Consider the following 17,053-nt stretch of genomic DNA (forward strand, 5'->3'; position numbering starts at 1 on the left):
TGTATCAGTGTTGTCTGTGCTTTCATCGATAGCAAGTGAAAAAGCGAGATAACTGCATGCCTGTTCGGCCAGCTGTGATGATAGATTTCCTGAGAGTTCTTGAACTCTGTCTGCAATGGTGTTTCTTGACAAACTGACAGTTTGAAAACTCTGTATCTGGTCTGGGCATACTTTCTCACACACTTTTAGCATGCATTGCTTCAAAAAGGCACCCTCTGAAAAACACCTTGAAGTACGGGCAATTTCTTCAGCCACTATAAAGCTTGCTTTCACTGCAGCATCATTTTTCGCTGTAGCCTTTGTAAACATTTGCTGCTGTGATTGTAGTTTGCCTTTTAGTTCTTTAACAATTTTATGCTTTTCTTCCAAAGTATATTTGCCATACTTAACATTATGTTTGGTGTCAAAATGACGACGTATATTGTACTCTTTCATCACCGACACTGTCTCATAACACAATATACACACTGGTTTGCCCTCACTAAGCACAAACATGTATTCATTTTCCCATTTGTCATTAAATTGTCTGCCTTCACCGTCAACTTTTCTTTTCCTGGACATTTTGGGATCAATATTGGCAGTAAAAGATGTAGTTTATTGGAAATCTGCGTTAGAATGAAAAAGTCAGTCAATAAATGCCTGGCTGGGTACAGATAGCAGATTCTGTTGCGATTTTTATGCCTACACTTTATGCCAGGAACTGGCAGCTTCTGCTGTGTATTTTTTTTACATAGTTCCCCCCCCCCCCGACGTCTGATTCACCCCAAGCAGGACCGCTCGCACGCACCTGCACCCCCACCCCGAAGGACCGCCGACTCCCCGACTCCCAACACGATCGGGGCAAGAGGAAGCTCAAGCCCTCTTGCCCCCCCCCCCGACTCACCGACACGATCGGGGCAAAAAGGAGCCCAAGCCCTCTTGCCCCGCCGATTCCCCAACTCCCCGACAATATCGGGCCAGGAGGGAGCCCAAGTCCTCCTGGCCCTGGCGACCCCCCCCCCCCCCCGCTAGTTGTTCGGGCCAGGAGGGAGCCCAAACCCTCCTGACCACGGCGACCCCCTACCCCCACCCCGCACTACATTACGGGCAGGAGGGATCCCAGGCCCTCCTGCCCTCGACGCAAACCCCCCTCCCCCCATCGACCGCCCCCCCCAAGAACCTCCGACCCCCCTGGCCGACCCCCACGACACCCCCACCCCCCTTCCCCGTACCTTTCTGTAGTTGGCCGGACAGACCAGAGCCAAACCCGCCTGTCCGGCAGGCAGCCAACGACGGAATGAGGCCGGATTGGCCCATCCGTCTCAAAGCTCCGCCTACTGGTGGGACCTAAGGCTCCCGGGTCTATTCTGATTGACCCAGGCGCCTTAGGCCCCACCAGTAGGCGGAGCTTTGAGACGGATGGGCCAATCCGGCCTCATTCTGTCGTTGGCTGCCTGCCGGACAGGCGGGTTTGGCTCCCGTCTGTCCGGCCAACTACAGAAAGGTACGGGGAAGGGGGGTGGGGGTGTCGTGGGGGTCGGCCATGGGGGTCGCGGGTCGGCTGGGGGGGCGGTCGGAGGTTTTTGGGGGGGGCGGTCGATGGGGGGAGATAGATAGCAAGTACGGCCGGCGAGATCACAAGCCTCCTATGTCACCGCGCGTCATTGTGATGGAACGCAGCGGCGTGCAGTGATGACAGCGCGGTGCGGGCCACATTGCAAGGCCTGGCGGGCCGGATTTGGCCCGCGGGCCTTGTGTTTGACACATGTGCTCTATACCATTTGAAAGAGGGCGAATATCTAATTATTCACTTCTAGAATTGGATACTTCTTAAATTTAGTAAAAATATTCTGGCACAAGTGTCAAACCTTAAAAAAAGGAAGCAATAGTGAACATTGGAAAATAATAATTAATAAAAATAGTACACATTTAAGGCTCCTTTTACAAAGGTGCGCTAGTGTTTTTAGTGCACACACCGGATTAGCGTATGCTATCTGAAAAACTATCGCCTGCTTAAGAGGAGGCGGTAGCGGCTACATGCGCGGCAATTTAGCGCATGCTATTCCGCGCATTAAGGTGCTAACGTATCTTTGTAAAAGGAGCCCTTAATTTTCCCCACCATCAAATTTCCCTGTCTCGCCCACCCCACCCAGCTACTTTTTCATACCACCCGGCTGGAAAAAATTTCTGGGGAGAACACTGCTCTTCTATACCAAAGGAGATGTATGGGATTATATAAGGGTAAACCTCAAGCACTAAAAGCAAAAGATGATAAAAAGTGGTAAAAAATTAATCTCTTGGTTCAAACCTAATGGACTAATGGAATTTAATTTATAAATCGTACGTTGTTCGGCTTGTAGTACAAAAAGATTAAGATCCCTACCTCTTCATCATTGTTTGAAAGTTTTGAACACACAGAATTTCAAATCTTGAACAGAGTGTTGGCATACTATCCAGTGGTTGACCAGTCAAGCCAATCAGGACCTTAGGCTCCACCCTCTGTATCCTGGGATACAGAAGGAGGAGCCTAAGGACTCAATTGGCTCAGATGCTTAAAGCCATATTTTAGAATTACATCAATGCTTCAGAAGAATAAGACCAATCATTACTTACACATGCAATGATAATCTACAAAATAAATTGAATTCATCAGCCCTTGGGAGGTTCCTTAGGCATTTGAGCCAATCAGGGTCCCTCCCCATGGATCACATGATGCACTGGGGAGGGGAAGACCCACCATTTTTTACTGGCGGGTCTCGGAGCCGGAGAGTCAGGAGGTTTCAGGGAGCATTCAGTGGCCAGAGAGAGTGGGCATCTCCCCTGCCTTTTTTATGGGGGGATAGGGGATGGTTTCGGGGGGTGCCTGGCATGGAGGGGCATCTAGTGGTAGGAGGGAGTGGACATCATTCCTGCCAATTTTGGTTGGATCAGGGGTTTTTTCTTGGTGGCAGGAGGGAACGGGCAACCCTCCTATCTCTTTATCGGGGGCTCAGGGACTCATGGTTGTCATCGGGGAGGGCAGGGGGGCTCAGCTTGCTTTTTTTTAATGGAACAGATATTGTGCGTAACACACACACAGCATCTGTGCCCATTTTTAAAAAATGGTATGGCATATTATAAATATATTAATTTGTATTGGTAGGGCAGATAAACGACTGGTTTTGACCAGTCGCTTTTATTGGATTGCTAGAAGCGATCACTTTTTATATGTATCGGGAAGCAGTGTTAAAGCAATAATCGCTCAGCATCTATCCGAGGGTCATCAAGGAGCTGAAAGGGACTATAGCTGAACTGCTTCAACTAATAGCCAATCTGTCGATCAAATCAGGAAAGATTCTGGAAGACTGGAAGGTGGTGAATGTTACACCAATCTTCAAAAAAGATTTGAGGTGAGATCTGGGAAACTACAGACCGGTGAGTCTGACCTTAGTACCGGGAAAGATGGTAGAGGCATTGATAAAGGCCCGAATCATTGAACACCTTGACGGACACGATCTGATGAGGACCAGCCAGCATGGCTTCAGCAAAGGAAGATCTTGTTTGACAAACTTGCAGCACTTCTTCGAGGGAGTAAACAGGTAGATAGACAAGGGTGACCCAGTCGACATTGTATATCTGGATTTTCAGAAGGCATTTGACAAGGTTCCCCATGAACGACTACTTCGGAAAATTGCGGGTGAAATACGTGGATATACGTGGATTAAAAACTGGCTGGCAGATAGGAAACAGAGAGTGGGGGTAAATGGACAATACTCTGACTGGAAGAGCATCACCAGTGGGGTACCGCAGGGCTCAGTAATTAGACCCGTGCTCTTCAACATATTTATAAACGATCTGGAAATTGGTACAAGTGAGGTGATTAAATTTGTAGACGATGCAAAGTTATTCAGAGTAGTGAAGACACAGGGGGATTGTGAAGATCTGCAACGTGACATAACCATGCTTCAGAAATGACCAGCGACATGGCAAATGAGGTTCAATGTGGATAAGTGTAAGGTGATGCATGTCGGTAACAAAAATCTCATATACGAATACAGGATGTCAGGGGTGGTACTTGGAGAGACCCCCCAAGAAAGAGACTTGGGAGTACTGGTCGACAAGTCGATAAAGCCGTCTGCGCAATGCGCGGTGGCAGTGAAAAGGGCGAACAGAATGCTAGGAATGATTAAGAAGGGGATCATGAACAGATCAGAAAAGGTTATCATGCCGCTGTACCTCACCTGGAGTACTGCGTCCAGCACTGGTCGCCATACATGAGGAAGGACATGGCACTACTCGAAAGGGTCCAGAGAAGAGCGACTAAAATGGTTAAGGGACTGGAAGAGTTGCCGTACAGTGAGAGATTAGAGAAACTGAGTCTCTTCTCCCTTGAAAAGAGGAGACTGAGAGGAGACATAATAAAAACATTCAAGATACTGAAGGGAATAGACTTAGTAGATAAAACAGGTTGTTCACTCTCTCCAAGGTAGGGAGAACGAGAGGGCATTATCTAAAGTTAAAAGGGGATAGATTCTGTACAAACGTAAGGAAGTTCTTCTTCACCCAGAGAGTGGTGGAAAACTGGAACGCTCTTCCAGAGTCTGTTGTAGGGGAAAACACCCTCCAGGGATTCAAGACAAAGTTAGATAAGTTCCTGCTGAACCAGAACGTACGCGGGTGAGACTGGACTCATTTAGAGCACTGGTCTAGAGGCCACCGTGTGAGCGGACTGCTGGGCACGATGGACCGCTGGTCTGACCCAGCAGCGGCAATTCTTATGTTCTTATGCTGAGACGGACTGGGCAAAAAAACCACGTGGTGAGCAGTTTTGTACATCGGATCAACATATTTAATCGTCACTAAACCAGTCAAAACCGATTTAGCGACGCTCATTAGACAATCGCTGACTTTAGTGCATCTAGCTCTAAGACTGTCTTACTTACATTGCTCTTCTTCTCTGCTCCCTGCTATTAGCCCTTTTCTCAGACATTGCTTAGCCAATCAATAGGCTGCAGGGGGAGGCAGGATCAGTAGCTTATGAAACATCGATCTTCTGTTCTGCCTTCCTCTGCAGCCTATTGGCTAGCTAAGGACTGTCTGAGCAATGGTGTCTCCTAAGCCACTGGTCCTGCCTCCTTTGCAGCTTATTGGCTGGTTAAGAATGTCTGACTAATAGGCTGCAGGGGGAGGTGGAAGAAGTAGCTGCAAAAACACAATCTTACTTCCTGCTTTCTCCTGCAGCTGAAGCACAAACAAAACTGTGGAACACAATGATCTTGATGTAAAAGTTTTAATAAAGGTGATTTAATCAAATTAAAACAAATCCATATGACACATATCCCCTGTTCTATTAAACTGCGCTAGCAGTTTTTACCGCAGAGAGCCGCACTGAATGGCCTGCGCTGCTCCCGACGCTCATAGGAACTCTATGAGCATTGGAAGCAGCGCGGACCATTCAGCGTGGCTCCCCACGCTAGAAACTTCTAGCACAGTTTCGTAAAAGAGGAGGATAGTAAGGAGTTGTGAGTTAGACCCAACATGGTCCATATTTCGGTTATGAATAACCTTCCTCTGGGATCCTATAAAAATATATTGATGTGTAAGTATACAAGTGAATGATTAGAAACACAGAAACATGACGGCAGATAAAGGCCAAATGGCCCATCTAGTCTGTCCATCTGCAGTAATCATTATCTCTTTCTCTCTTCGAGAGATCCCACATGCCTATCCTATGCCCTCTTGTCTCTGTTTCCACCACCTCTTCTGAGAGACTGTTCCATGCATCTACCACCCTTTCTGTAAAAAAGTATTTCCTCAGATTACTCCAGAACCTCTTAACTTCATTCTATGCCCTCTCATTGCAGAGTTTCCTTTCAAATGAAAGAGACTCAACTTATGCACATTTATTTTACGTAGGTATTTAAACGTCTCTATCATATCTCCCTTTTCCTACCTTTCCTCCAAAGTATACAGATTGAAATCTTTAAGTTTGTCCCCCATATGCCTTATCATGAAGACCACACCCCATTTTAGTAGCCTTCCTCTGGACTGACTCCATCCTTTTTATATCTTTTTGATGGTGCAGCCTTCAGAATTGTACCCAATATTCTAAATGAGGTCTCACCACAGTCTTATACAGAGGCATCAATACCTCCTTTTTCCTACTGGCCATACCTCTCCCTGCGCTTCACCCTCGCTCCTTCCCAAGGCTCCAGTGGGCTTCTTTATCCCAAAGAAGGGGTCTTTTGCGATCCCCCCCAACTTACTAGTGCCAGAAAGTACAAAGCCCATAGCTTCCACCCCCTCCCTCACATGCCCTCACCCTTCCCCCTCCTCCTAGCTAAACTCTCCCCTAAAACCTCCACTTAAATAATCTCTTTCTCCCCAAAACACCACCCAAGTATTCAGATCCCTGAAATGTAACGTAATCTTATTTGTACTCTAACTGTAATCTATTTGTTATATCACACAGTAACGTACAGTCAATTTAATATCCAGTTTGAAAGTTCTTCTGGAATTAATCCAGCTACCTCTCCTCTCTTGTAACCAAAAAAACCCAAACCTGTTGTAAGTTCACTGCAAATGTCCATTTAGCTCTTTTGTAATCCGCCTTGAACTGCAAGGTATAGGCGGAATAGAAGTCCCTAATGTAATGCCCTGTAGCACATGGCACATGGATGCTGTTCGGCCATCCATCCATCACAAATCTGGCATGATATATGGGTAGTCCATCCCTAGTGTTTTCTAGTCAAATTGTGGGGTGTCTGAGGCAGATGGAGGCTTTTTATCAAAATCGGAAAAATCTAAGATGGCTGCCACTAAAACTTGGTCGCATCTAAAATGGTCCAGGAAAACCAACCCAAGGGTCAAAATATTCTGGGAAGTGGATTTTTGAGGTAAGGAACCTTAAATATAGCCTCAGAGTTTACATGGGAGGAATGGGGTGACAGAAGGGAGATGCTGAAATGGAAGGTGCTGGCTTAGAGGAGGATAAAAGAGAGAGGAAATGCTATATCAGGCAGGAAAATGAAAGGGAAATAGGTGGATGCAGGACATGGGAGGTTATAGGGTGAAGGAAAGTAATAGGATGAGGAGAGCTGGGATGAGGGAGAAAAAAGCTGGAGGTAGATTGAAAACCAATGCATAAAGTAAGAATGCATAAAGTGTGAGCACTGAGCAGATAGAAAAAAAAAAATGGAGAAAAGTTAAAATGAAAAAATCAAAGTCAGAGATGGATGCTGTTTCTATTACTCTTTTTATAGTGTTGCACTGCTTGCAGAGTATGGCTTCTTGGAGTTTAAGTTGAATTTGTCTACATATTCATATTTCTGTTACACAAAGCATATGAGTCCTGACAATAGGTGAATATCCCATATGCATGAGTTGATTGCAGGAGGATGAAATTTACATTCTTCAGCTCTGCCTCCTTCTCCAGTGCTATGAAGCCCCCTTCAGTAAGCAGGTTGAGATGGGTGTTTCTGATCTGCTCTGATCATTTTTTTTTTTTTTGGGGGGGGGGGTTGTTTCTATCCAAATCCAAGGATTTTGGTGCTGAAGAGGACCCCCAATGACCCTGGGGGCAGCTCTGCCTGGGAGAGGATGCAGATTCTGTGTCAGAGGTCTGCAGCTGGCATGGTAACCTTTGGGTTTCTGTCCAGCTGGCCTGCTTGAACATTTTGAGGTCAGGATCCATTCTATTTGAAGCTAGCTTGCATCCTAATTTATCAGGTGCTTGAGTGCAGGCTGTTTGGCCCAAGTTTTGGTCCAGCAGAGCTTAACAGGTGCCGGCTAAGTAATTCCCTCCCCCCCCCTTGCACATGGATCCATAGGAGTTGAAGTCTCGGTCGGATATCAGATCTGACTGGCAGCCTAAAGATTTCAGCATGTGGATCTGGATAGCTGAGTGAGTCAGTATCCTCTCCAGTTCCTAGCTTCTGTGTTAGCTTCAGCAGGCTTTCCCAGCACACACATAGACACCGAATACTGCCTATATAAGTCTATGGGAAAATCAAGGAAGGGGGTTAAGGTTTTCTGGGGCTGTATTTAGGGTCCCTTATCTCCAAAATCCCCTTCCAATAATATTTTGACCCTTAGGTGGGTTTTCCTGGATCATTTTAGTGGCAGCCATCTTAGATTTTTCCAATTTTGATAAAAAGCCTCCATCTGCCTCAGAAACCCCACAATTTGACTAAAACACTAGGGATGAACTCCTGTAGTGGAGATACCCATATATCATGCCAGATTTGTGATGGATGGATGGATGGCCGAACAGCATCTGTGAGCCATGTGCTGCAGGGCATGTGAGGGAGGGGTAGAAGCTGTGGGCTTAGCCCCCTCTGGCACCAGTAAGTTTGGGATAAAGAAGCCCCCTGGAGCCTTGGGAAGGAGTGAGGGTGAAGCACAGGTGCATGGACACTGCAGAGACCAGAAAAAGGCAGAGTGAGTCCCGGACCTCGGGGGTCCATAGTCAAGGAATTACCTCAGACTTTGTAAACTTGTTATAGAAAGCCTATTTAAACTGTCGGAGGTATCCTTCCTTGCCTGATGGGACGCAGGGGGCTACTCAACGGGATGTGGTATCTCCCAGTACTTTTTTGGCAGCAGAAGTGGCTGAACAAGAGCCAGAGAACCAGTTGGGGAGACGAAGTTGGATTCCATGCTGTTACAGTCTCATAATGAGACTTCTCTCCTGGGGGATTCAGAGTCCCAAGTGTAAGGATTATTAGTGTGACCCCCACAATATTAGGTTGGTGGGGTTACGTGAGAGGCGCCCTTACACATGCCAGGTCCCAGGTTCAGTTCCCTCACAGAAGATTCACTAGGAGTAGAATCCAATAAGAAACGCAGCCAGAGGTGATTGCATAAAGAATATATTATAGAAATAGGCTTACAGAAAAGCAATATTTATAAGCATTACAATTAAGCATTACAATTAAGTAGAGAGCAAAGCAATTTCCCTGCCTTACAGAGTTCAGAGGCAAAGAGACAGAGAGTCTGAAGTTCTAAGGAGAGCCAGAGAGAGAGAGAAAGGGGGATGGGGTGATGGTCTAAGTTTCGGGTTCCATAGATAAAGAGAAGGATAGACAGAGAAAGAGAGAGCTGCATGTGTGTTGCAGAGAGGAGGCTTTTATAGCTTGGAATCTTATTCTGAATATAGAAACTATTGTATGTCCCAGTATCTTTCTGTTTAGAATTTGTAAACTGTTTGAAACAATGGTTAATTTAATTGATAAGGAAGGTGTGATACTTGCAGGCATGGTAGATGGGATTAGTCTCTGGCTTCTTTGTCCCATTCAAGCAGCCTATCTTCTTGATAAACAATCCAGTCTGGCTGGATGCTTAATGTATGTGAATTCTGTGCAGGAGCACAGAATTCTGCATCAACATTCCAGAGTCAGATAATTTCCCATAGGCCTTTGCAGACATTAGTGCTGCCAACTGAAAATGCTGAATGCTAGCAATAGCTATGCTGACATCAGGCAGAGGCTGGAACCTAGGAAATGGTAGTTTCCCTTGAGCAAGGGGAAGACCCAATAGTATGCCGCCTCTTCAGCTTATTCTAGAGGTGTTGAGTGAACTGAATCTGAAACAGCCTCAGGTAGTAGAAGCGCAGTGTTCGATTATGAGTGTTTCACAAGCCCAGACTTCATATTTTTCATCACATCCAGACCTTATTTCTTTATTTACAGAGTATTGGTAGATATCAGAGTGCTCCTTAAAGAGAGTTAAGACAATGACACGTCTGTATCCCATGGCTCCTGAGTTTCAGCAGTTATTCATCCAGCCTAAGGTGGACTCACTGGTAGCTCATGTTACTAAGCATACTTCCCTCCCTAGTGATGGGGGGGTGTAGTGAAGGCTGTACAGGACCACAGAGTGGATGTAGTTCTTAAGTTCTTAAGCAACAGTTTGAAACCCTTGCCATGGGGCTTAATGTGGCCTCGGCTGCCTCTTTTGTTGTGGTGAGTATGTCGCAGCAGAATCTGTCGGCTTTCCAGCATAGATGAGCAAGTGTGCTCCCAGCTGGTTATGGCAGGGATTGACTGTGTGGCAGATGCCCTGTATGACATCATTTGAGTCCTGAGCAAGGTCTCGGCTTATTCCATCTCCGCCCGCAGACTGCTTTGGATTAGGCAATGGGCAGGAGATTCGGCTTCTAAAGCCACCTTATGCAGACTTTCCTTTAAGAGACAGATGCTATTTGGAAAGGACCTGACTGATCTGATGACCAATGTGACTGATCGTCAGCCGAAGATGCTTCTGGACAGTAGACCTCAGAATTCCGGAGGATCCAATCAGAATAATTTTCATGGCTCTAGACGATTCCTCCAGTACTCCAGAGAATCCTCCGCTCAGAGAGCATAGCATGTTTCCCATTAGAGATTTGACACTCCCAGGCATACACAGTCTTCCAGACTGCATTTTTCCACAGCCTCTAAGAAGTCCCAATGACGCCAGGATGGTAGCCAGCCTCCCACAGATAGCAGGCAGGCTACCAGAATTCTGGGAGATGTGGGTGTGGATCAGCTCAGACATCATTCAGGAAGGATACTGACTCAAATTCAGCTACTCTTGAGTGATCGTTTTGTGGATTCAGTGGCCATATGGCCAGAGAAGGCAGCCAGGGTCCGAGCAACAGTCCATTGCTTAGCTTGAATGGCTAAGCAATGGTGCTTAGCCATTCAAGCCATAGAACCCGTTCTGCCCGCAAAATTGGGCTTGGGCAGATACTCCATATACTTTATAGCAGTGGTTTCAAACTCATGGCCTGGGGGCCACATGCGGCCCGCCAGGTACTATTTTGAGGCCATCAGTATGTTTATCATAATCACAAAAGTAAAATAAAACAGTTTCTTGATCATATGTCTCTTTAGTTATAAATTACAATATTATTAAGACTTAGCCAAAAGGAAAGATTTATAAACTATAACGAGTTTTACCTCATGCAAAATTGTAATTTCTTTAATAAAGACATTAACTATTTTTTCTGAGGCCCTCCAAGTACCTACAAATCCAAAATATGGCCCTGCAAAGGGTTTGAGTTTGAGACCACTGCTTTATAGGGACCAGAATGACTCAGAAGATAGGAGGCTGATCCTGGACCTGAAGTCAGTCAATGCAATCTTGAAAGTACCACGGTTCTACATGGAGACAGTGTGATCAGTCATTGCAGCAGTTGCACCAGGAGAATTTCTGGCGTTCTCAGAAAATTCCCCTCTCTGCTTCATACCTTAATGTGTATGCATGTTTCAGGAGAGAGTGGTAGGCAGTGGCAGCGATTTTCATATCCTGTTGGCCGCCAACCTGGAGCTTCCTCGCTGCTCCATCCCACCTCCTTTTGATGTCACTTCCTGCTTCTGCAAAGGGTGGCAAGCAGCAGTGAGGAGGCTCCAGGAATGGCAAATGGAATAACTACAGGATGACACGAGTAATAAATTTTTAAATAAATAAATAAAAATGAAAATCGCTACCGCTGCCTGCTCCTTTCTACTGAAATATAGATGTATGTTATAACTAGAACTCATGTGACATTTGCTATGAGAGTGCGTATTTGGCCTCTAATCACATCCAGGAGGAAGAAGGCCTATTTCTTGTAATTCAGGCAATCCTTATTGTGGAATATATTTTTCTTTTTTTCTACGCAGCTTGTGGAATGATAACATTTTTAGGGGAGGAATTATAAATTATCATAACAATGAAGTGAAAGGTTGGTAGAGTACTGTAGTTTGGAACCAATATTGCAGTATGAAAACTATGGAGATAGGTTGATTGTATTAGGTGAGGTGTGCCTAACACGATTTAAATAAGTGTATATTTAGGGTTACCATATGTCCAGATTTCCCCTGACATGTCCTCCTTTTGAAGATATGGCCAGGGTCCAGATGGCTTTTCAAAATCCAGCACTTTGTCCAGGTTTTGAAAAGCCTCCTCAAATTGCATGCACGGACTTCCTCCCTGCCTGACAAGAGCAGACAGCAGAGGGCAGGGCTAGGGCATTACAGGGCGGGGATGGGCAGGCCTGGGGGTGGGGCTAGGGGGTCTGGATTTTCCAATTGGAAAATCTGGCAATCCTATGTATGTTGTAATTTTACTTTCCTGGTGTTTTATTTTGCCCTCCTCCCTTCCCTAATTATTTATTTTAATGATGTAATTATTAACTTTCCTCCCTTTTTACCCTCAGCTTATGTTCGTATTTGTAATTTGTCTATTTAATGTTCACATTTTTTTTCCTCCTACCCCCTTTTCTAAAATTTATTTTAACATTATTTTTAGCTTTGTAAACTGGCCAGGTGCATGTCGATGGTCGGTATATCAAAATTTAATTAAACTTGTAGCTTGATTTTCAAAACAAACAGAAAGACATCCAAAAAACAGAATAAAGTAGCACATAAATGTTCAAGTTGCCATTTTTTAAACCGACTTTCTAGATGTTTTGTCAGTAGTGTATCTAAATCTCAAGGAGGCATGTTGGAGGCGTGTTATGGGCGGAATTTAGGCAGGCTTAGCACTTGGATATTTTGCAGCGATAGTCAAACTTTTTACAAAACATCCAGGGCATAATTTGTACATTTGGGGCTAGACCTGATTTAAAAACAAATAAGAGTCAAAAAGGTGCCCAAATTATCATATGACCACTGGAGGGAGAAAGGCATGCCCCCTTACTACCCCAGTGGCCACTGACCCCTCCCACCCCTCAAAGATCTGAATGAATCAGTACATACTTGTATCTGTTTCTATGACAACTGCAGATAGCATGGCCAGTCCTAATACAAAAGCAAGCAGGTCTCTGGAGTAGCCTGGTTGGCAGTGCAGTGGACTCCAGAGAAGGGGACCCAGGGCCATTTCCTACCCTAACTAGTACACTTGGGGAAAGTGAAAGCCCTCCCTGCAGCCATAAGGACTATTGGGGTGATTGACAAGTAGGTCCACTAAGTTTTGGGGATGATTTGGAGGGCATAATGTAAGGGGGTTATGGTGAGACGTATACCTGGCATCCTTTATGTGAAGTTCACAGCAGTGCCCCCTTAAGGTGCCCCACTTCTCTGCTGGCATGTCTGTGTGGCCAGTCTAGTATAGATGGTGGCCCTGCCTACATCCAAATGGCTTGATTTTGGACATATTGCATTTGGACGTTTTCAAAAGCAACAGGGTGTGAGGGACCCCATCAGGTTGGTCTGCACAGGGCCCTACAATTGCTAAGCCCGGCCCTGGTACGGCAGTTATACTTCTGATACCTAAGACAGCAAGTATTCCTGTGAGGTAACATAAGAACATAAGAATTGCCATCTCCGGATCAGACCCTAGGTCCATCAAGTCCGGCACCCTGGCATAGTTTTAGTCCCCATATCACTCTAAGCTTCTCATAAGGAGATGTGCATCTAGTTTACCCTTACCCATATCACTTTATGCCACTCATAAGGAGATGTGCATCTAGTTTACCCTTACCCATATCACTTTATGCCACTCATAAGGAGATGTACATCTAGCTTACCCTTAAATCCTAGAATGGTGGATTCCACAATTACCTCTGATGTCTTATGATTTATTAAATTATGAGTGCATCATTCACATTGGAGGTTTTTTCTCAGGAAGGAGAGGAAGAAGAGGAAGAACTGTCGACAGTTTCAGCTTCAAAATGGAAAGCTGAGGAAATCACTGGCTTAATACAGAAATTAAAAGTTCAGCTTCCGCCTGCAGGTAAAGATCTATTTTGGAACTTTATAAACTCTTAATACATGAAATAAGGTCTGGACTTCAACTTTTTAGAATTGAAGTTTGAGGATCTGCTCATCATGAACTTGTGTAGCTTTGTGTTATTACTGTGTAGATTTTACTTCATATTTACAATTTCAGTAGCCTAGCATAAGGGACAAAGATGTGTTAATGTTTGGTAAGCATACGAGGTGCTGCCCAAAGGTTTGAGGAATACAATTGTAAAAAAAAAAAAATTGCTTACCGAAACTCCTAGTTTCCATCTTCTCCTTCGAAGTAGTCCCCTTGAGAATGTATACATCAAACCCAGTGTTTTTCCCATGAGTCCATGCATCTGTGCAAGTCATTTTGGGTGAGTGCCTTGAGGACTTCCTGCGATTCTGCCTGGATCTCTTCAATTGTGTTAAAACGGTGCACTTTCAGTCGTAATTTCATTTTGGGAAATAGGAAAAAAATCATGGGGGGCAAGGTCAGGCGAATAGGGAGGGTGCGTAATCACTATAATGTTTCTGGAAGCCAGGAATTGTCGAACAACAAGTGATGTGTGAGCGGGCGCATTGTCATGATAGAGCAACCAGTTTTTGTTTTTCTACTTGTTTGAGCGTCTCATGTTCAATTCATCCAACAAAATTAATTGAACTGTCCCATATGACTCTCCTACTATCTCACAAACATCGTGGATAGTTTGCCTACGATCTGCAAGGATAGTCTCACAAACTTTTGCTATACTTTCCGGTGTTGTGCTTATTGACGATCGTCCGGAACAGTCATCATCATGGACAAATGTTCGTCCATCCTTGAAGCGTTTGTACCAAAGAAAGGTTTTACTTTGGCACATGGCATTATCTCCAAAAGCTTCCTGGAGCATACGATAGGTTTCTGCAGCAGTTTTTTAAAGTTTGAACAAAATTTGATGCAGATTCTCTGCTCAGTAAAATCTGTCATATCGAAATCCACAAGTCACTAAAACACAACCTTACAAAATCGCACAGAACAAAACAATATGACCACTCAGCTGCACATCCATGGGCACACTGATTCACAAAGCATACTGCTAGATACCTCTAGTGGCAGAAGGGCACACTATATCCAGTTTACATGCGCTGTTCACATTTCCTGAACTTTTGGGTAGCACTTTGTACAAGGTGGAAGGTATAGGTGGTTATACAAAATGATTTGTAGAAACTAGGTAGATGTCAGGCCAATACTCAAAAGATCTAGGTTTCTAACTTAAAGATAGATGCCTATATTGGCCTAAATTAAAATGTTCTTCCCAGTGAGCACCTGCATTCAGGTACCTCGTATAACTAGGCATCTAAATTTTATTTTAAAAAAGTGTGTGCAAAGTTTCAAGAAGAGAGGCAGAGTCAAGTTGAGGGAAGAAAGCTAGAGATTAGTGCAGATTTTCAGTGCAAGATACCTAATTTAGTGGTCTATTTTTATCGGAATTTAGCTATATACTGAAAATACATGCTTACAAATTTCTGTTACTTCACTTCCAGATTCAGTAAGCTAGGTGTTCAATCCCTTCCCGCAATCTGGGAGTTGCAGAAATCCTAACACTTTTCTGGCACATGCTTCTCCCACCTTAGAGAGAGTTAGAGTCCTCTGCAGTTTCAATTTCTGCAAGCAATCCATGCAGAAGTCTTTTGCTCTGCTTTTTTTTTCACTTAAGTTCATCTTTTTTGCTGGCTTGAGTGCCATGAAACCCCTTTACAATGGTCCTCTGTCAGAGGAAAGGACGGAGCAAGCTGGGCCAAGACTGAGGTAATCTGTGTGGTCAATATGGCTTTCAGCGTGTCCTTGAAGACAGGCACCGAGACCTATGGATCTGGTTTAGTAGGTGCAGGAGTGCGCTCCATTGAGGACAACTTCGAAGATGAGTATTTCCTATGTTTGGAGGCACACTTGGAAGGAGGTCTTGTAGAGGCCGGTACGACTGCACTCATTGCCTGGATTGCTTGAGACTCAGCTGGAGGCTTCTTAGGTAGCATGCTTGTGGAAGGAAGAGGAGACTTGCCTGAGGACGGAATCTTAAGAGGCACAGCAGACGAGGCCTTTGAGGTCGAGGACGACTTGCTCAAGGTCTTGGAAGATGAGGCCGCCACTGGAGTCGAGGCCGAGGTCGAGACCTTCTCCGCAGACTGCTCCATAGGGCCAAAAAGTTCAAGAATTTTGGCACGACGTCTGCGAAGGGCTCGTTTCTGAAGGGTAGCACAGCATGTGAAGGACTTAGGACAATGCTCACTTTATACACCATCGGTGGGGGTCGGTTAAGGAAATGGCCTGGCCACACTGGCTACACCTTTTAAAACCGGTAAGAGGCCGGGACATAGAAGAAAAATACAGCTGCAGCCAAATGAAGGCCGGTGGCAGGGCCTAAGCCCAAGTCCTGCCGGACAAAACACGCCGGAAAAAAGTTTAAGCTTTTTTTTAAAAAAAGAAGAGACGCGCCGCACAGCGACTTGTAAAAGAAATAAAATAAAAGAGAAAAGAAAGCCGCGGCTGAAAGAAAGGATAGTGTACTTCCTTGAATCTAATGGGTTACAGGATCCGAGGCAACATGACTTTACAAAAGGTAAATCGTGCCAAACGAACCTGATTGAATTTTTTGATTGGGTGACCAGAGAGCTGGATCGAGGATATATGCTAGATGTAATTTACTTGGATTTCAGCAAAGCCTTTGATATAGTTCCTCATAGGAGGCTGTTGAACAAACTTGAAGGGCTGAAGTTAGGACCCAAAGTGGTGAACTGGGTCAGAAACTGGCTGTCGGACAGACGCCAGAGGGTGGTGGTTAATGGAAGTCGCTCGAAGGAAGAAAGGTGAGTAGTGGAGTCCCTCAGGGATCAGTGCTGGGGCCAATCCTGTTCAATATGTTTGTGAGTGACATTGCTGAAGGGATAGAAGGAAAAGTGTGCCTTTTTGCAGATGATACCAAGATTTGTAACAGAGTAGACACCGAAGAGGGAGTGGAAAATATGAAAAAGGATCTGCAAAAGTTAGAGGAATGGTCTAATGCCTGGCAACTAAAATTCAATGCAAAGAAATGCAGAGTAATGCATTTGGGGATTAATAATAGGAAGGAACTGTATATGTTGGGAGGAGAGAAGCTGATATGCACGGACGGGGAGAGGGACCTTGGGGTGATAGTGTCCGAAGATCTAAAGGTGAAAAAACAGTGTGACAAGGCAGTGGCTGCTGCCAGAAGGATGCTAGGCTGTATAAAGAGAGGTGTAGTCAGTAGAAGGAAGAAGGTGTTGATGCCCCTGTACAGGTCATTGGTAAGGCCCCACTTGGAGTATTGTGTTCAATTTGGGAGACTGTATCTGGCGAAGGACGTAAGAAGACTTGAGGCGGTCCAGAGGAGGGCGATGAAAAT

The 17,053-nt window shown here is 45.0% G+C and overlaps 1 protein-coding gene across 1 annotated transcript in view; it reads left to right on the forward strand.

Annotated features, from left to right (window-relative positions):
* The window catches only part of RSPH1 (radial spoke head component 1), a 158,452-nt gene that overhangs the window by 122,681 nt on the left and 18,718 nt on the right, over positions 1 to 17,053 (forward strand). Inside the window, exon 7 of the mRNA XM_033940179.1 lies at positions 13,548 to 13,656. Coding sequence (XP_033796070.1) covers positions 13,548 to 13,656 — 109 coding nt within the window. The remainder of the gene's footprint in view (positions 1 to 13,547; positions 13,657 to 17,053) is intronic.

This window comes from Geotrypetes seraphini, chromosome 4 (genome assembly GCF_902459505.1).
Source record: "Geotrypetes seraphini chromosome 4, aGeoSer1.1, whole genome shotgun sequence".
Classification (NCBI taxonomy): Eukaryota; Metazoa; Chordata; class Amphibia; order Gymnophiona; family Dermophiidae; genus Geotrypetes; species Geotrypetes seraphini.